The sequence below is a fragment of the Cyprinodon variegatus genome, unplaced genomic scaffold, assembly GCF_000732505.1.
Source record: "Cyprinodon variegatus isolate N-32 unplaced genomic scaffold, C_variegatus-1.0 Scaffold17, whole genome shotgun sequence".
Classification (NCBI taxonomy): domain Eukaryota; kingdom Metazoa; phylum Chordata; class Actinopteri; order Cyprinodontiformes; family Cyprinodontidae; genus Cyprinodon; species Cyprinodon variegatus.
In genome coordinates, this window is record NW_015150470.1 from 818,650 (window position 1) to 839,599 (window position 20,950).

Here is a 20,950-nt window from a genome sequence, read left to right on the forward strand (position 1 = left end):
CGCAGAAAGATATAGTCAATGGGACAAGCACGCTGAACGGCCTTACGTAAACAGAATGATTGACAATTAAGAGGACCACTTATTTAGATGATCCACCTGGAAATAAAAGATCGTCCTCTATATCTTTAAGTGAGGTTACACAGTATTTTTTTCAGTTTGGTGCTTGACATCTCTGAGTGTAAAGTGTCATACTGTTTATACTTTTTTGTTACAACTTCAAAAATAATGCGCAAAAAATAATTTGCAGTGCAAGAACAACAACAACAACCAAACTAAAAAGCTTTTATAAGAGATAAATATGAATGAAACTGCACAAAACAGACATAATTAAATCAAATAAACGGTAAAATATAAAGCCTGCTCTTAAATAATGGAAATAAAAAGTTACCTGCAGATAAAAAAAATTAGATAGAATTTAAAGTCTAATAATTAACACTAAAACTATGTAGATGTATGCAAGTATGTGCTAAAGCTCCTTATAAAGCTCCTTATAAATCTTAACCCAAACAACCTTTTTATTGCAGTTTTTCCTTATAGCCACTCACTCCTTGAAACCTGTGCTTCCCAGCTTTACTGTTTGCAAAGTCGTTGATGACATCACTGTCAATGATCCGACAGACGATGATGTTGTTGATTCACAGTAAGTCCAATCGATCATCCTTCATGAAAGATCCCAGGTAGTTCTGTATTAATTTGAGCTTGTAAAAGCCCTGCTCTGCAGTTTCAGCATCAGAGGGAGAGAGCAGACCACAGAGCTACCCAGAGATTTGGGGGGAACTCTGATCTCATTTTGAGAGAGGCAAGAGACTAAATGAGGTCATTTGAGCTTTAGGATGTCTGGAAGCTTTTCAATCTCTGAAGCTGGTGCACTCTCATCGCCATCTAACTGTTTTCCAAAGATAAGATTGCCTCTTAGAAGTTTACATTGGTCCTTTTTCTTCTGTCTGTCATTCTGGCTCGAGAAATAATTATGCATGGAAAAAAGAACACCTATTAATTGTTCTGCAGACCAGTTTCTGCCCCAGGACCCGAAACAGTCGCTTAGTTCGTTTTTGCCCTAAAATCTGACCAGGAGGGACATTAGTGAGGCTGTCTTCCACGTATAAGGATTGCTGTGGGCTCCTGACAGGGCAAATAAGCAATAATAGAAATTTGAATTATTTTAGTCGTAAAACAACCCTGATAAAATGTCAGTAAAAACAACCAACTGAGAAAATTCTGTCCGCAGGATTTCAGTAAATCTCTGCAGTTGCCATGCTCTTCTATTTTTGGACAGCTTTTCTGTGTGTATCTTACCGTGTGTGTTTGCACACAAGCTTTATTCTTTACCTGCAGCACATTTTATCTAATGTGTTAAATTTTTGAACATGACATCTTCAGGCTACTTTCCTTTAATAGGAATATAAACGTATGTTTAACTTCCCTGGAACTAATAAAAACTATAGAAGAAATTTCTATATAAGAAGAATCCATTTTTTCTTCTGTGTAAACAAAAAAGAACAAAAATATAAAAAATAGTATTAAAAAGTTATAATGTGTATATTAGTGTAAAGAAAAGTGTTAACAAAAGCAAGGCTTGTTATTTATATAACTCAATTCAATAGCAAGACAAAGTAATGTATGCAACAGTATAATAAAGAGGTAAAGGAACATTGCCAGATAATTTAAAAAAGAATCACAAAATTATTAATAAATTAGAAAAGCCCTCAGAGAGCGCAGTGCCAAGAAGCACATTCTGCCCCATTTTATGACTTACACCTGTACTGTAGCTAAAACTCACACATGATCTGGATCATTATCAAATTTTAATGAATTATTCCTTGGCATAAGGCTCACCTCTGAAAAAAAATTCTTTAGAATCCTTTTATAAGTTCATATATGTAAGTCGCAGCCTGTGCCTGCAGCCTTTGGTGTCTGTTCTGCTCTCTCCTTCCACACTCTGCTGTCTGCTTTGATCAGAAGTTCAAGACTTTGAGTGAGGCATGGCTCCCTTTTCCTGTGTTTTTTTTTTCGTTCTTTATCTTCATTATAATACCTCTGGATTTTTTTATTCAGATGCTGAAGTTGTCAGTAGTCACTGCTGTCACCCTCTGGTTAAGCGGGAAACTGCTTGTTCCGCAAAATAATGTTAAAGAATCCTTTAATAAAATTCCTGCATCCGGATCATGATCCGGATGACCACAGCTTTAAAGGATTGTTACTTAGAGTGAGGTGCACCTTTTAGTAAAAAAAAAAAAAAAAATCATTAAAATCCATTCATTGTTTTTCATTTTATTATTTTGACTGAGAGACAAACACAAACTTAAAACACTAAAAATATAATCTCCTTGGAAGTAAAATTTTAAAAAAGTTGGACCATAAACTTAAACAGTTAAGAAAGTTTAGATAGTATACAGTATTTACCATAAAGGTGGCTCTAAATAAAGACATTTTTCTTTTCGATTTAGAGCAATTGAGGGTTTCAGAACTTTGTTCCAGCTTAGTGGAGCATAAGAGCTAAAAGCTGCATCTCCATGATTGGCTCTGGTTCTTCATATCCAATGTAAATTGCAACATAAACACTTGAGAGGTCTGGATGGTTGAACCACTGACAACAAGTCTGCAATGTGTTTTGTTGCTAAGCCATTTAGTGATCGACAGAATAACAGAACTATTTTAGGTTCTATTCTCTGAGATATGAGGAGCCAGAATAAGCATGTTAGCTGTGGTCAACTTTATTAGTTGTAGTGAGGATGTGGGCAGCAGGATTCTGGATCAGCTGTAGCTTTTTGATAGATTTTTTGTTAGGGAGAATTGTGAAGACATTGTTGCCGTTGTTAATTCTACCAAAGTTTAACACATTTATTTGTAAGATTATGATTCTTGCTGCATTAGCTGAATCTGTGTGCCTTTGGTCCAAAACTATTTCTTTTTCTTCTTCAGTTTTGTTTCAATTCAGCTAATGATATTTCAATTCTCAGTCTAAAAATGTGGTTTTGGCTAGCTTAATGGCCTAAAATTCAAACATATTCTTTCATGGACAAAATGATAAATGATTGTAACCTTGGGCAAATCGACCTGAGATTCAATTTGAATAAAATCCATCCTAAAAACAGCAGGACTGGAACAAAGTTACAAACTTCAATAGGAGTAGTTCCAGAATAAATCCTTGGACGGACATAAATGTTTACCTGGTACTTGTTGGTGGAATTGAAGGGGATCTCAGCCACTTTGGGGTTTCTGTCTCTCAAGTCACGAACACTCCCAGAACACAGCTCGATGCATTTCAACAGGGCCGACTCTGACGCGTCCCCCGCTGTGTCCCTCTGGGGTAACATACACAGGATCACATTAGTGCAGTCACTCATATCCGCATACTACAAAATGACTTATGGTTTGTGTTTATGGCAAAGCACTGAAGGAAAACTTTTACAGTGTTTTATTTAATGATTTAAATGAGACACCTTTGAAAATTTAGCTCATTTCCATTTTGCTTCTCATTTATGACTCAGGCAGGAAGCCACATGTACAGCAGCGCTCATAACTTGCCCACAGGCTTGTTTTTAAAGATAGGCTATAGCTGAATGTTTGAAATAGAAATACAGAACCAAGTTGTATTCATCATTATTCAGTAAGAAAATAATAAATTGACTTAAAAAGCTTGTGTCTCACAGAAAAGCACACTAGAGGATATCTGGAGCATTTCTAATACTCCGTTTTTAATAATTAGATATGGGCTTGGATTTAATAGCTTTAGATGATGGATAAATGTTGCTTGAGTAATGAATCGGATCATTATTACAAACAGCTAAGTTATTAAGAGTCGTGACCTGAAGGAATCAGAACCTCATCAGTTGTTTTTTAGACTCAGCGGTCCAAATGCAATGTCTTCAAAAGGGTACTATTTTACCTGTGTCACACTAAAGCCTGAAGTATCTTTGAATTTATGGATAATTTTATGCTGAGCCAACAGCCAAACTGCTAACTACAGAAAAAAATGGTCAGGACTCAGAACAGGGGACCCAGTATTTAAGGCAGACAGACAGTCAGATAATATAAAAGTGTTTCTAAAAAAAAAGGCGGATCAGCAAGGACGTCTAATCAGGAACCTTTGTTTTATAGTTTAGTCCATGCCCAGAGCACGAGGTTCATTCCAGCCGGTTGGATGTCAAACAACACACGGTGGGTACCGCCCAGATGCTGTAGTCCCAGAGGACAGAAAACAGCAGGAGATCAGACCTGAAGGAAGGCAGGATAATCCAGAGTGCGAAGCCAAAGCCAGTGCTCAGGATTCAGAACCAGGAGATCAAAAGTCCAAAGAAGTTCCAAAGGGAAAACCTCGTCAGTTTCAGGTAACAGCTCCAAGTTCAGCAAACAGGCAGAATCCAGCAGGAGTCCAGACGGGAACAGGCAGGCTCAGTGGTTGAGAGTTAGAACAAGTCCGGATAAGGTAATCAGAAACACTAAGGTAATAATGGAACACTCTCACCACTGGCTCAAGAACAATTTGGCACTGATGAGTGGTTAGAGGGCTGATTAAATAGAAGCTGGAGCAGGTGGATAAGAAGAACGGAGTTGAGAAACTGTGCAGAGCTAGGCAGGTGAATGAAATGAGTAATCCAGCTGAATTCAGTGCCAAGATCATGACAGGACATCAACGGTGCAATGAGTTTAATAGTCATTTTTATTTACATTCTCTCTGATACCCTTATAGAAGATCCAGAGTAATAGTTCACCTTCAGAAATCAACTAATCTGTGAAAAGAATCTAAAGTTATTTTCCGAATAAATCCACCCCTTTTGTGAAATCCTCAGTTTTGTTTTGTTTTTGCTTTTTAGGTGCATTTGGAAACACACATTTTCCAAAAATATATACATATATATCATATAGCACAACTGCAGACCCAAGACATTCCAATTGGCAGGCTGGTTAAGCAGATGAGACTGTGGTGGGGGTCCACCTTGGAGCAAAACAGCAAAACTAAATGTTAGACCGATCCAATGAGAATCTGTGGCAGGAATCAAACTATATCTGGATTCAAGCTAAAGAATACAGCCTGTAGATAAGCCATGCTTTTCCAGATCTAGCTACCAAAGAAAGATTTGCAGTTGGGGTTGCAATTACCTAAGGGGTGTAGATATGGATGATTGACAGACTTTGCAGACTTTCCCTAATAAATGCTACGGATTTCAGCTGTTATGAATACCTCATTATAAAAGGATGTGGTATTTCCAAGGAAAGAGGTTAAGATCAGTCTTTAATTAATTGATAAAATTGTAACTGACAAATAACAGATACTTCTGTGGATGACAACTGACCTACATTTTTAGAAAATTGTTGTAAATGTCTGTTTTTATGCTAAAACGGAGTCATGTAAAACACAAATGTCAAGAAATCTCTTTTTAAAACTCTAAATGACTCCACTTTGCTTTTGTTTTTGGGCGGTTTCAAAGTTTGCATTTTTATGTGCAATATTTATATATTAGCAATATTTATCGTTTTATAAAAATATAAAATATTCAATAGATAAAAATTATTAATAAACATAATTTCCCCTAACAAATAATCCGGGATGATAACAGCAGTCCTTGAAAATAAGTGCTAAACTGATGACCTGACGCCCATAAATACAACAGGGACTTCGACTGGGACAAGAAATTTCTTTGTTTCTATTTATTCATTCATGAACAGCCGTGAAACAAGGACAAGCGCTCCGCGAGATTTGTCCTTGTTTGTGCCTTTTCATGAATGAATAAATAGATCAAGGGAAATTCCATTTATCTGTCTTCACACGAGCAGATGGGGACTTGTTTTAGTAATGGCGGCGGTACCTCTACTGCTGAGTTTGACTGCTGTCATGAGACACATCTGTTAGTTTTTTTTGCCTGGAGGAAGCCGGGCACCACGAGGGACAGACAGACTTCAACAGAGACGTTTGTCCTCTCACAGAAGAAGTTGTAATCCAATAACTGCAAGCCACATTGAGAATTCCTTCGGGTCAATGAAGCACAGGCTGTAGGAAAGCGGCTGGTAGAACATTGGGATAATATTGACTTACCCACCCAGCGGTGCATGTTTTTGTGTGTCCGTACGGGTGAGATCTTTTCTCTGAGTGTATTGGAAGGTTCTCTGTGTGTGTTTATAACTGAGAAAAGGTTAAGGGTGTAGGCCAGGTGTGTGTAGAACAGACTTTATAGACTTTAATGTGAATTATAGCATCTTCTGCATCCCAGATGTCTAAGAATTTGCTTAATTTGAGATACATTAAATAATTTTTCAGGTCAATATTGTCATGGTTTTGGTTTTGTTCTTGTTTTATTTTGAGTTTTAATTGGTGTTATTTTGATTCTTGTGTTCTAGGTATTTTTGATTGTATTTGAGTTCTTGGATATTTCCTGTTTGCCCTCTTGTGTCAGTCTCCTTTTCCTTAGCTCCCTTCTTGCCTCTGTTCACACCTGCTCCCAATCTGCTAATTAGTCTGGTCTTTGATTGTCTCTCCCATTTATTCTCCGACTGTTCAGTCACTCTTGGCTGGTTTGTCATCATTTCTTTGCCCCCTCTTGTTGTGAGTATTCTTGGTTTTGTGCATTTTTCTGATTTTTTTTTTATTTATATTTTTGGATTTTTGCTTCTGTTGAACTTTTGGTTAATTAAACTTAAAGAAAACTCCCTCAGCTTCAGTCTACATTTCGGTCCTGTCAAACCTTCAACCTCACTGTGACAAATATAAAGCATGTATCAATGTAGCAAGTGGTATAAAGTTATTGTTAGGCAACCAAACAGATACCTGACACCTGATCAGACAAGTGACTCCATGACTTCACAGTCTGTTGTTCCAAAGGGGTTTGCAATAAGATTCCAAAATATGTGAGGCAGATTGAAGCTATGTCCAAATTCACTACGATATAGAGCACCTTATCCTGGTTACGGCATTTTATATGAGTGACCCATCGTCTAGTACGTGAAAAAGTAGTGGACACAAAATTTCCCACAATGCACATTAAAAAGTAGTGTACATTGATAGTCACTCAACGAGCAGATATATTCCAGAATACTTTTCAAGAGCTCTCCTTACAAAGGATCATGGGATTTGCTTTGGGGCTGAGAGAGAACAAAGATGGCGCAGACACCATGCGGGGAGCTGTAGTCACGTGACTAAGGGGAGCGAAGGGTAGATGATCATCTCAATGTCAACTTTATTTCTATAGCACATTTAAAAACAGCTACATCTGCCCAAAGTGCTGTACAACAAACAGTATAAAGTGCAATAAATTAGTAATAAGATATTTACAAGTTACACAGACATAAAACAATAAAATAAGATAAGAATCATCTGTCCAAATGGTCAGTTAACTGAGTTCACTATTAAGTGCACTATGTAGTCCCCACTCTATGTAGTGATTGAGGGATTTTAGGGGTTAGGGTGGATGTTCAGACACAGCCCCAGAATGCAGTGTTGTCAGTTGCTTTCAGGTGTGCCAAGCTGCAAAGTTACAGGTCTAGCACCGCTAGTGGCTAAAAGGTAAACCGTGTTGCTTCAATTAAGTAGAAGAAATTCTACCTTTAAATTACAGTAGCCATATTATTTGTTGAAGGAAATTTCAGGTAAAGCACTGCATTCTTACATCCCTTGTAAATTTCAACATTATCAAAGTGTTTTCACAAAAAAATCTGTCTATTTTTCACAGCTAACTGGAAGGTAGGAACTTCTTATCAGTAATCCATGACGTGTTGAATTCTAGATATAAAGAATAAGTATAGTATATGTCAAATTAATCTTTTTTTTTTATCCGTTTTCTAAAATATGCAAAAGATCAAACACATTCAAGGGAAGCCGATTTTTTTAAATCTTCATAAGTCAGGACATGGCTACAAAGAAACGACTACTTACCTAAACTCAACCATATCAATAAAATAACAGTTAAAACAAATGTGGGTTGTCATGATCCACTCTGTGGAAGCTATGATCCACTAAGTTTTAGATGAATCCCTTCTTCAACACACCTGAATCAAATGAATGCCTCATTACCAGCCCTCTGTGGAGCTGAATAACACGCTGATGAGGGAATTCAATTCCATTCAATTCATGTGTTTTGAGGAAGGCCTGCATTTAAAAGCTGTAGGATGGTAGCTCCCTTGAATAAACAAGGAGAAAGTTAATGTTGCTACAACACACAGAGAGAGCGGGTTTTTTAGTGAGGTAAAAAACAGCTGACACTGAGTCTAAAAGAACTGCAGCATAGATTAACATCAGGGGGGTTATCAAAGCTCCATTAGAACCACAAGACACCATCCAGTAGTTTGGGAAGGTTTTCAAGTGAAAAACCTTTTGTCTCCAACCATCCACAAACTAAATGTGTGGAGTTTGTTAACTGGAACCGTGTGGTTATGACTGAGCTTTTTTGCAACAAACACTCCGCATGAGTCTGGCATGAAAAAAAGGGATGGATGTGTGACAAAGTACCTCCTGCCAACTGTTATGTATGGCTGTGGATCAGACTGCTATCAAGCCTTTGCAGTCTTTAATAAAGAGCATAAAATACTAGGAGATTGTTAGTAAAAGTTGGTGAGTTCTTTCTGAAAAAAAGAAAAATGACTAATTATTTGATCTTTTAACAGAATAACAATCCATAACATATTTCTGCACCTATTAAAGAAGTGTGCTAAAACTGATGTCATATTTATCAAGATTATTCAGTGTGAGTGTATTTATAGGAATGCCAACAAGTGTGAATTTGAGCTGAAAATTAGACTAAGTCAACAGAAGAGAACTGTGAATCTTTTGATTGCTGTATTGAAATACAATGCAAGTATGCTTATTTACAGAACACTGTTCATTTCCTTTAGCAAAACTGAAAGATTGGATGAACATCAGAGGAAAAAAGTAAAAATAACTAAACAGACAGATACTGCACATCTTTTATTTGTTTTAAATAAGGTACAATACTAATTTTTCAGTTGTTTCCTGTTTTATAAAAACACAAGTTGGTGTTTATCAACCATGCTTAAATGGAGCTACTGTACATATATCTTGTTTGCCATGACATTTATAAAAACTAAACAGAACCTGGCTATGTTTACACATAGCACAGTTATTGACATATACAACCTGTTAACTAATTTCAAAATCTGTTAATACACTTGTACAGATCATTTGTCACATAGGACATGGCAGTACTAGTCCTGTTATGGTTCTCCTCTTTGGGGACTCATATTTTCTTTTTCAATTTTCAGTTATTCTCTTTTGTTGATTTTTGACTTATTTTCCATTATATTCTAGCAATCTTTAGTTACTCTCTGTTTCCCCCTTGCGCTTGTTTTCTTTCCCCTTGGCTTCCTTCTAGTTAGTTCCACTCACACTTGCTCCATATTCAGCTCATTAGTCCATCCTTTGTTCTGTTCCCCTTGTATACTCCACCTCTGTAGTCACTCAATGCTGGGTCCTTGTTGTTGTTTAGTTGCTTCCTCATCTTTGGCTTCCCACATGAGTTTTCCCTGACGTTTTCTGGTCTTTTGGTTCTTGTATTTTGTTTTTTGTCTCAGTTCTGTGATGAAATCTACAAGATTCCCCTCAGCCTCCAGATCTCTGCATACTGTATGGGTCCTCAAAATCCTCCACCCAAAAGTGACAAGTCCCTTATTGAACAGTGATTGGACAAACCTTGTTTTATCCAAAAAAGGTCCAAAGGACTTGTCAGACTAACATGTTTTTAAACAATCAGAAATAAATCCAGAAATATATAAATATATCAAAGTAAGATCACATATTTATTAAATTGAGCATTGAAAGTGTGATTGTGACCTAGATCTGAGGCTCACAGGTTAAAGTGAACCAAAATGTGAAAAATTGGCTCTGGCACTGAGTCCAAAAAAATAATGCTCAATGTTTGACATTTGTCTGATGTTTTTTTTTTTTTTTTGCACCTCCAGCAGATCTTCTATGAAATACAAAAATAAAGCCTATGTATATTTAAAAAGTTTTGTGTTTAGAAATAAAAACAAGTTTTGGAGTGTTTTGCTTTATTGTCACACCCAGATTTATTAGCAAACACATTAAATTATCAGGAAAAGATAACCTAAATAACTACAACTGGCAGTTTTCAAATTATAGTTTTCATTTTGTCTGAACAAAATAATGAAATAAAATCTTCACATAGAACATTCAGAAGTAGATGTTAAAGAAAGAGAGACATTTTCCAGAATCACTCATCCAGACAGTCCCGAAACAACCTAAGAAAAAGTCTGAGGCTGCTTTTTCACAAAGCATTTGGAATCCTTTTAAGTTTCCATGGCTCCAATTTTTAGAGCAGATGACATCAGTGTGAACCCAATCCAGAACTCTCTTAGGGGCGATGGTGGCCTAATGGTTAGAGCATTACGCTTTGGTGACAGAGGTTCTGATTTCAAGCCCCACTACCACAGACTGCCACTCTGACTCCCTAAGGAAGGCCCTTAACCTCACACTGCTCCCAGGGTGCTGCACAATGGCACCCCACTGCTCTCCAAGGGGATGGGTCAGATGCAGAGGTGGATTTCTCCAGTGTGAGATTAATAAAGTTTAATTATTTTTAGAAACTGACCCTAGAACTCCAGGAATAGTTGTAACTGTAGGACTTAGTACAGTTTATCCAGACCCTACAGTGTGAATTCCTGCTAGGTCAGGGTAAAAACAGCATGAATAGATGATGTGACATAAGAGCCTATCATTTATTTAGGAGAAAAACAAGACTGAAAAACAAATTCAGAGCTCTAATCCGAAAAAAAGTTGTCTCCTTCGGCTACGTGGAATGGTAAAGAGCAGGCGCAAAACTGCATTTTTGAAGTGCAAAATAGCAAAGAAACCCTATGAAATTGACCTAAATTTTGATTAATATCCCAGTCTATGAAAGCAGTTAAGCCATATCTATACCCTGTCTAAAAATATCTGCATGAAAGCAAAGAGGACTAAGAGAAGGTATGGACTTTATTAGCTTTGAAATCCTTTGGACCGGACCGGGAATGTGAGTGTGCCCTGAAGCATCAGAAGCCTCACTGGCTCCGATGCTTCTGAGTTAAGAGGTTAGATTTAAGAGTTTTAACAGAAAAAGGGATTTGGAAAAATGACTCCATGAATCAAAGTAAACCCCACAGGTGACTTAAAAGAATATAAAGGTCTACCTCATTTGTCACCAAAAACATCTACAGCAGATGATCCCCCAGCTTTGGGAAAACATTCTGGTAACTGAACTGATTATTTAGCCTCCAGTTCTATTACATATTGCAAAATAAAAAAATAAATAAAAACACTATTTTAGAAAAAGAAGATAATACCTACAGACAAAAAATGTGATACAAGTTTAATAGTCTCTCTTCCTTACTGCTGCGAGCCTTACAGAAAATCCTGAAAAGCTATTTTGTCCACTAGTTTGTGCCTTTAGGTAAGCATAGTCGGATTACAGAGCATGGCGATGATCTAGTGTGTTAACATCTGAACGACAAAAAAGAGGAAAGTTTTATTTATTTACAACCCAGTCTAGTTCCAAAATTAAAATCTTTACGCTTTAAAAATTTCAAAGCCCTCCATAATGGCAGAATTCAAATATTTATATGGGGGGAAAAAACTGTGTCATTTTCCTCCAAGTGATGTAACAGACTCATTGCCAGTTATTACTAAAAACTTGATGACAGTCCTTGCTGCAAGGGATATCAAGTTTATGGGGGAAGTGGCGTTATTTGATGTTGCCAAGGTGACTGGTTGGAGTTTTTCCTTTAATAAATTGTAGGTAATTTGAAAAGCTAAAATAATATTTGTAAAGGGAATAGTTATTGAAAGCTTGGAGGCCATGATTCGTTTATATTGTATGACAAGTTGTGTATCAAATCAGTGTCTTTTGCAGTGTGGTGAAGATCTAATACCTGTGTAGCTCTATCTAAAACAAACCCTGGACAAGTAGTGGCACATTATGGGCAGAGATGAGACTTCATGGTAACATTATGTGGAAGTAAAAACTTGGTTGAATTAATCTTCACATCTGGAACCTATAGCTATCCATCTGAGCGCCATGAATCCATAATCAGAAAACAGAAAGAACACGATAACAAGGAGAATCTCACAACAAAGGGAAAGATGACAGAAACCCATGGCAAGATATTTACTGTATAGAAGTAATGATGAAATTTTTTTAAGTAACTACTTAATAAAAATTAATTATATGCAGTAAATTAGAATGTATGTCCAAGTCTAAGTTTATGAATAAATGAATTATTTCAGGTAATCTAGATTGAAATCATAATGTTACACATGCAAACAATATGTATAATTAATGGCATGTCATGTTATATTCACCTTCTTGACCTTGTTTCATTTTAAAAATGCTGTAAATGCTAAAATTGGTATTGTTGTGACATTACCCTCCTCTACTGATGATATAATTTCCAAATTGGAGGAGAAGGAAGAAAATTAATTTAGCATGAATGGTCTTTGGCTCCACTCTAGATAATGATCAAAATATGAAGTTTAATCATTTAAAAAGAATCTGCACACATCTTCAAGTTCAAGCTGCATATTTATCCACCACTTCTTTCACTTTTATGGATCAAATTTTTATTTTAACAAGGCTCTTCTTGAGCGACAGCTCACCTGATGTTCCCCTTATGTTGTTAACTTCACCCTACTGGCAAAGCAGTAGGAAAAATCATGTCTCATGAATTATGTGCATGCATTAGTTGATCCATATCTAAAAGAAATAGCTCATGATGGCCTTGCATTAAACAAAATGGGTTGCACGCCACTGCTGTAGAGAGTTGAGATAATTCATGAGCCTGCAGTTTGATGTGGAGCATTTGGAAAACTTCTGTTGTAGCATGTGTGTGTATGCGTGTGTGTCTGTGAGGGTGTAGGTGAAGGCGATGAATGTTCATACCATCATGATGGGGAGCTCCTCCTGTCCGAGTTTGAACACGGCTCTGTTGCACAGACCAGCCACGCGAGACAGAGAGGCCCAAGTACCAGAGGTCTTGTCAAAACCAAAACCTGGGAGCAGTGGTGAGGGAGCTGTGTTAGGCTTTCTTTAAACATGGCTCATCCAGTATTTATTCAACAGAATCATCTCTAGGTTCACAGAGTAGCACTAGATATTGCAGCTAAATAACATAAGTCGGGGTCACTTCAGTTAAGAAAATTGTTTTTCCCTGACGGAAAAGAGTTTTCAGTCCCCCAGTCTGGAAAATTAGATCCATTTTTTACCTGGAATGCCTCCAAAATAAGAGCTGATAGGGAATTTGTTGTATGAAAATTTGAGCGCTATCCACCCAATTGAATTAAAAAATGACCTGCAGTCTGCTGCATTCATTTTTCATATTTGCCTGCTTGTGAGAGTACTCACTGTCACTGTTACTGTGTAGACAGACAGAAAGTGGATACAGTAGCTGGAGTTTTTGAGAGTGACAACTGTGAAGAAGAAGAGGCCTTATAAAAACATGCAGTAGTTCCAAAAAAAAAAAAAAAAATCCAACTTTGGTTGATCTCCTCTTAGAACCGCTGGCTCCTTAATATAGGATGGCAGGGTAGTCAGGGCTAATTATTATGCATGGAACAAACGCTCCTTTTCAGCCCAACCTTTTGGTTGTTGCTTGAGGGTTGTTGAAGAAAAAATTGGCCTGATATATGCTTCAGGGCCAGGAGGCCGACATCTGATTGGCTCTGTGGCAACAGAGATGCAGGGGAAGAACTGTGGATAGGGCCACCCACGGCACACGTCTTCTAAATTAATGCAAGCAGCAGTGTAAACGGCCATGTTTTCTGGCAGTGGGAATGTTGGACAAATGAATTTGAGCAGGTGGACCTAACCCCCCACCCCCACCCCCATTCTGCATTCTCTCACCCTCTCTAGAAATGCAGCTTGCTTAATTCACAGAAGAGGAAAAAAAAAAAAAAGAAAAAAATGATGACTCCTTTTTTTTTTTTTTCTCGATGAGTACATTTCTTAAAGGCCTACTAAAGTGAAATTTACAGCTGATATTGGGAACAGTCTACATGGTTTTGAAAAACGAATACATGAATAACACAAAAAAAGCACAAAAAGGCATGAAAATACTGGTACAATATGTCAGTATATGTAATTGGGTTGTCTGACTAGTATAATAACCTACTGTAACTGATGGCCTTTGAGAATGACGAGCTTTGCAAAGGTGACCTTTGCACCACTTTGCACTGAGGTTAAAAGAAACAAAAAGCCTTTCGAACGGCTAATTAGGAGATCTATTGAAAGAATAGGAAGCAGCAAAAATTTATTTTTTGAATGAAAATGTAAGTCATGTAATAAACACCAACAGTACATCAGCTGTCCAAACTCCACTGCTAAAGAAAAAGCATGTTACAGCTTGTCAATAGTTTAAATAAAATAAAAAAAGAGCTACAGTTTGGTCCAGTTTTAATATTTATTGCAGTGGCCAAACTGGAACAACAAAAAAAAAATATATATATATATATATATATTTTGTTTTTATTTATTTTATTTTTTTAAGAATTCAAATGTAGCACAGGGTGAAGGTTTTAACAAGATATTCAGTCTAAAACACAGGCAATGTGTATGTGGCTATTATATGTGGTTTTTATTATATGAAATAAAGCTGATAGAATGGCCTAGTTAATCACTGGAATTGGTCAAAAACAAAAATGTGTGGTAAGAAGGAAAGATCAGAGCTTGGACAGAATTTACTAAATTATTATATTATGTAATTAAAAATGTACTATAAAATATATAAAGAGCTGATTAAAGAGAGCTCACTGTGGTTTAAGCGTGGATAAAACTGCCACAGATTTTAGACAGGATCAGCGTTCACCTCACTGACCGACCACAGCAACTAGCTGTCTGATCAAAAAATGTAATCTTAGTAAGTCAATTTTCTTAAACTGCATTTTTTCTTGAACTGAGCAGGTAAGTGAGACACTTTGACAACTGCATAAGACAATTTACATTTAAAATAAGAATAAAAAACTGGAGTCTCTTATTTCAAGAGCATAATAGGTCTCAGGACCAGAATCTGCTCATGGTCCCTCATACTCCTTACACGACGAGGGGACATTGCTCCTTTCAGGCGCTCTTGAACGATTTTCGCTTTCCTTGCACTTACTTGATTCTGTTGATGTTTTTCAGAGTGAAAACCTTTTTGTTTAAGATAACATTTTAATTCTAGCAGAATAAGGGTTGTTTAATGACCATGTCTTTTTTTACTTTAAATGTGAATGTATTTTTATTTGTATTGTAATTATTTAAGGCACTTTGTGACCTCTATGTCTGTTAAAGGTGCTATATAAATAAACATTACTTACTTACTAATATCTGATTATCTTATTTCAAACCTAAACATACTCATTCAGTTGGTAGATCATCTTAATTATCAAGTCAAGAGTAAATTCACTTATTTTAAGACTTTTTTACACATTAACATCATTTTTGCAGTGGCTGGGTACTTGAATAAGAATATGATGACTGAAGTACCTAACCCAGAAATGTAGGTGATAAACTGCAAAAAGTTATTCATTAGAGTTCCACACTTTCCAGTGAAAATGTTGATTTTAAAGTCTTAGCAAACTTGAAAGAAGTTATCTTGTCTTTCTCTTGAATGAAGCAGCTAATCAGACATCATCGTCTCTAAAGAAGCCATACTAATTCTGCCCACTGAGTTTAAAGGGTTCAAAACTGACAGGATGAATAATTTTAAGATGCACCTGCTGTGTTGAAGGCATGAAATAAATAAACACACAACTGAATAATTAACTGTAAATTTAAAACGGTTAAAATTGAATATCACCATATAAAAGGTATTTTTAATTATTTAATGGCACACTTCATTATTTAATTGCCCATTTCATAATTTAATGGAAAACATAATTATCCATTGATGTAATACATAAATAGATTATACATTTGTATACTTTAATGTGATGTGAATTGGTACATGTATGTATTTCATGGTATGTTCACATCTATTTCACAATATATTTATTTATTTAATTTTTCTTCTTTAAGCATCCATAGTACATAGAAGAGACTGGAAGGACCTTTAAAATCCAATCTGAGAAAGACATGAGATTGTTTCCACATAAAGCAGAGAATTTGAAGTTACTATTTCCAACAGAGACATTTTTATCAATTATTGAAGTACTGTTAAACATTTTTAATACATGTAACCTCCTGTCATTCTATTTTATCTCATAAAACCTAATTTATGGACTAATTTGTTGATTGATGTTCTTTATAAATGTGGAAGACTTATAAAAAAATGGAAATGCTTATTTCTCTGTTGAATCATTTCATCTCTCTAAGCAGATTTGTTTTCATCACTTCCTAATCTACAATTTCACCTCATCTCTGTCTTACCACTTTGGTCCTCAGTAGTGTCTGCCTCGTGGATCTGATTGTCAAACCACATGTGGGCCACGGTCATGCGGTTCTGGGTCAGTGTGCCCGTCTTGTCGGAGCAGATGGTGGAGGTGGAGCCGAGAGTCTCCACGGCCTCCAGGTTCTTCACCAGGCAGTTCTTCTTGGCCATTCGTTTGGCAGTAAGAGTCAGGCACACCTGGGAAGAAGAGGAGGAAGAGGGGATTTGAGGATGGTTGATTGTTAGTCGACGACCGGAGAGAGAGGATACAAACGCAGTGGTGCATTCAAGCGCTTGTGCATGTGAAACCATGCATGGTGCAGGTGCTTGATGGGAGCGAGGTGTGTGTGTGTGTGTGTTTGGTTTATTGGTTAACAGCCAATTCACAGTCACATAGAGAGAAATATACTGTGAAGAAACACTCTCTTTAAGTACCAAGAGATCCTTCAACACAATTAAACTCAAGCAAATGGCAACATTCAACCAAATATAATTGATACACATTAAAATTCACACTTGGTTTGTTTGAAGGAAATGAAGCAAAAGAAAACCAGTCACCTGAATTTAATTTATTTCCTGTCACCAGAAAATGTCCTCTGATGGCATTTCAAACTTCAGTCCCCATCAGTATTACATGACTATCCCATAGTGTCAAAAGACAGCGATGCTACCAAGTGTTTAAAAAGCTTAAATATTTTATTGGAAATTTGTTTTAGTAAGAGTTTCAGGATATATCTTCATTTGCTATAAGAAAAGCCTACGTTTTTGATAAACACAGTTATGACAGCCTAGTACTCTTTTGTTGTGCCTCTCAAGTACACTAATGAACCAAGTTTTAAAAGTTGGACTGTTGAAGTGACATCTTCAAAAGTAAATTTTACTGTAAGAATAGATAAAATTAAAGTGCAAATTGGAAAATGGACAATTAAAAATTAAAAGTTTGAAATAACTTAATCCAATTCCAAGTGTCAAATAAATATACCATTCGAGGACCATTTTGATAATGATTAGATGTATTACTTAATCCCATGTCATTGGTCATGTTATGCCATAAGCATTAATATTAATTTTGTACAGGATCCATGTCCACGCTATTTTATATTACATCAACGAGAAAGAGTTTAATTTATGTTGCACCAATTCCCAAGAGCTGCAGACTCTACAAGACACTTCCACAGGGAAATGATATCCTACCCCCAACCATGCTTGGAGACAAAGCAGCTGCTACATAATTTAATGAGCCAACCTAGCGGAAGAAGTTAGGTTGTCCTTGTCTTAAAGAATTTCTCTGGGGCAATGACCAAATGTTATAAATCAATTATCCTAAAAGTTATGGATTTCTGATTTAGTCAGACCTTTCATAAAAAAGTATTTCACCAAGGTGGCTGCATAGAGGTTGCATGTTCTCCCAGTGCATGCTTGGAAGTTTAATTGACCTCCTTAGTGAATTGTTTTGATGCTTTCCTCTAAATTAGTTAAAAGCTCATTTGACATCATCCCAAGCTCTTTAAATGAAACATTGGTTCTGAAACATTAAATCCATGCTCTACTGTAATATCATCGCATCCCTCTTTTTCCTTATTCTTTGTGTTACATATTAGCTCAGTTTAGTTGGGACACGCTGGTTTAGTCAAGAGTTTATAACTGGAACATGTTTGACTTGAATGATTTTTTGTTATGACACTTTTAGTTAGCTACGAAAGGCTGATTAAAGTAAACGTCGTCTCGAGTCTCCCCACCACCATTTGACCCATTCCAGTTTGCCTACCGACGAAACCGCTCCACTGAGGACGCCATCTCCTCTGCTCTTCAGCTGAGCCTGGCACACCTGGAGAAGGAGAACACCGACGTGCGGATGCTGTTCCTGGACAGCTTTCAACACCATCATCCCACAGCATCTGATAGGAAAACTGGAGCATCTGTGCTTCAGCACACCCCTTTGCAATTGGCTGCTAGACTTCACAGCTAAAACAGACCTCAGTCAGTCATGGTTGGACAGAACACCTCTGATGTCATCAGACTGAGTACAAGCTCCCCTCAGGACTGCTTCCTGAGCCCCCTGTTTTTCACTCTGATGACACAAGACTGCAACCCCAGGTTCACCGCTAATCACATTGGGAAGTTTGCAGACGACACCACGGTGTTTGGCCTCATCAGAAAAGACAACAACCAGGACTACACCAGGAGCTGGTGGAATGGTGCAGAAATAACAGCCTGATTCTGAACGTGGAGAAGACGAAGGGGATCGTCTTCGACTTCAGGATAAATCGGCCTTACTACGCACCAGTGCTCAACAACAGCTCAGCTTAGAGGTGGCCAGCAACACCAAATTCCTGGCGATGCACATCACCGAACCTCACCTGGACTATGAACACCACCCCACTCGTCAAAGGGGCACAAAAGCTCTGTTACTTCCTCCCCCCACCCATCCTCATGACCTTCTACAGAAGCACCATAGAGAGCGTTCTGACCAGCTGTCTCACTGTGTGGTGTGGAGGCTGCAGCTCCTCAGACTGGAAGAAGAGTGGTGAGAATAGCAGAGATGATCATTGGGGCTCCTCTTCCCTTCATAAGACATTTTATCCCAGCGCTGTGTGGCCCAAGTTCTTGACATCATCAGCGACCCCTCATACCCCCACCATGGAATATTCTCCCTGCTGCAGCATTCGATGCAGGACCAGCAGGTTCTGTAACAGCTTTTCCCTGCTGCCATCAGACTCTTACCATTACTGTTAAAAAAAACTCTAAATCAAGTGACAAATCAAGACTGCATCACGCTGATAACATCATACTTGCACTACATGGTGAATCTTCAAAATAGAACTCAATTCAAATGTTTTTTGCTGCACTTTGCATCACATGAACTTTTTTTATATCAATGCCTTTTTGCACCATGTCTTTCCTGTGAGGCATGCACCACTATGCTTTGCACTGCAATTTTGTTTGTTTTTGTAATTACTGCCTATTTTTGAGTACACTGTTAGTAAAACTGCATTATCACCATTTATAAATGTAATCATTGCGTCCATGTAATGAAGCTGGGTATTGCCTGTCATTTTAACTGCCTTTGACCTTTTTCAGTGTTGTTAACTTAGACGGCTGATTCTAATGGCTGCTTAAATTCCCTGTCAGACTGAGCTGTCTCCTTGGAGGAGACCTAAGCAAGCAAAGCTGAAACTCTGTTCATACGAGTTTATGAAGGTTAAACAAAAGTGCTAGCTTCACGAAGCAGGAGAATATCTTTCTCTGTTTATTTTCAGCATTGTTTAAACATTTTGATACGGAAATGTTTAACCTTTAAAATCACAAATAGTCCCAGTAAATATAAAATACACCTACATTATCTGCCTATACAGTTTACTTTAGCTGAGAATGTTTTTCAAACTGAAACTATTTTGAGTTATATAAGAGGATAACTGTATTTTGAATAAAATTTTTCCATCAAATGTATCTGACATATTTGATAATTACAGCCAAACACACCATATATTGTATAATTCCCTCTGACTTAAGGTGACACTAAACACTTATTTCCGCTGTCTGAAGAGACTAGGGAGCTTTTTCCAGCTCGCTACCAGGCCTCTAATCTTTATAAACACAACAGCATGAAAATATTTATGCATATAAATAAATGTGTGTATTTATATGCATAGAAATATGTTAACATGTAGGCAAGGGACAAAGTAAGTGCGAAATACTTCTACTTTCCCTTTACGGATTGAAACATATCAGCCTATATTGAAGCAATATTGCTTTTTTAGGTTGAACGCAAGTGTTGCCGTCATGTGGGGCAAGGGATTCAGAAAACATTGGACAGATCAGGATCTGCAAATCGAAAACATTTTTCCTTCCATTAACTGTTTCTGTATTGTTTATCACATTCAAACAATTACTATTACTCAGAAAAGGAAGTTATTTTTCAGACAGCCATTATGTCTTTTTTTAGACATCAACTGACTGCGCTGACAGAGAGAGAGAGAGAGAGAGAGAGAGAATGAGTCACCAGGCTACATTCAGTGTGGTTTGAATTGCTTTGCTCCGAATAGCAAAGTAATCTGACAAACAGCTTTAAATGCTAATCATACTGTGTGTAACCAAAAACTATTCGCTTGAGTTGACAAAAATAAATCAAACCTCACATTCTATCCAGCATAAAGTTCAACTTTCATGACTTATTTCTTCTTTCTTGCTTCAGGTCTCTTGGGAGCTTTTCATAAATATCTAAATACCTAAAGTAAATAACAATTACAATAAGGCTTTTGCAAAGCAGCAATAATTTGTCCCAAAATACATATTCTATAATTATAAATATAGGTAAATTTAATATAAACATTATATAGTTAAAGATGATATAGTTAAAAATATATAACACTGATATCCAGGGAACAGTTTAAATACACTCATTGGTATAAATGTCATGTCAATTTAAGAGCTTTGATAATTTATTTGTACTTTTTCTTTTCTAGGGGGGATAATTACACAGAACCAGACCAAAGATTTTTTTTTAGTACTGCATGAACTGAGTTCATAAGTCAGAATTTGTTGTGAAAAAAGCTGACATTCTACTACACAACTATATATATGTTGATATATCCTTTTGAATATG

At 36.9% G+C, this 20,950-nt stretch overlaps 1 protein-coding gene across 1 annotated transcript in view; it reads right to left on the bottom strand.

Moving 5' to 3' along the window:
- The window catches only part of LOC107092351 (sodium/potassium-transporting ATPase subunit alpha-2-like), an 88,946-nt gene that overhangs the window by 43,868 nt on the left and 24,128 nt on the right, over positions 1-20,950 (bottom strand). Inside the window, exons 9-11 of the mRNA XM_015386792.1 lie at positions 16,344-16,542; positions 12,882-12,991; positions 3,171-3,305 (exon numbers count right to left, since the gene is read on the bottom strand). Coding sequence (XP_015242278.1) covers positions 3,171-3,305; positions 12,882-12,991; positions 16,344-16,542 — 444 coding nt within the window. The remainder of the gene's footprint in view (positions 1-3,170; positions 3,306-12,881; positions 12,992-16,343; positions 16,543-20,950) is intronic.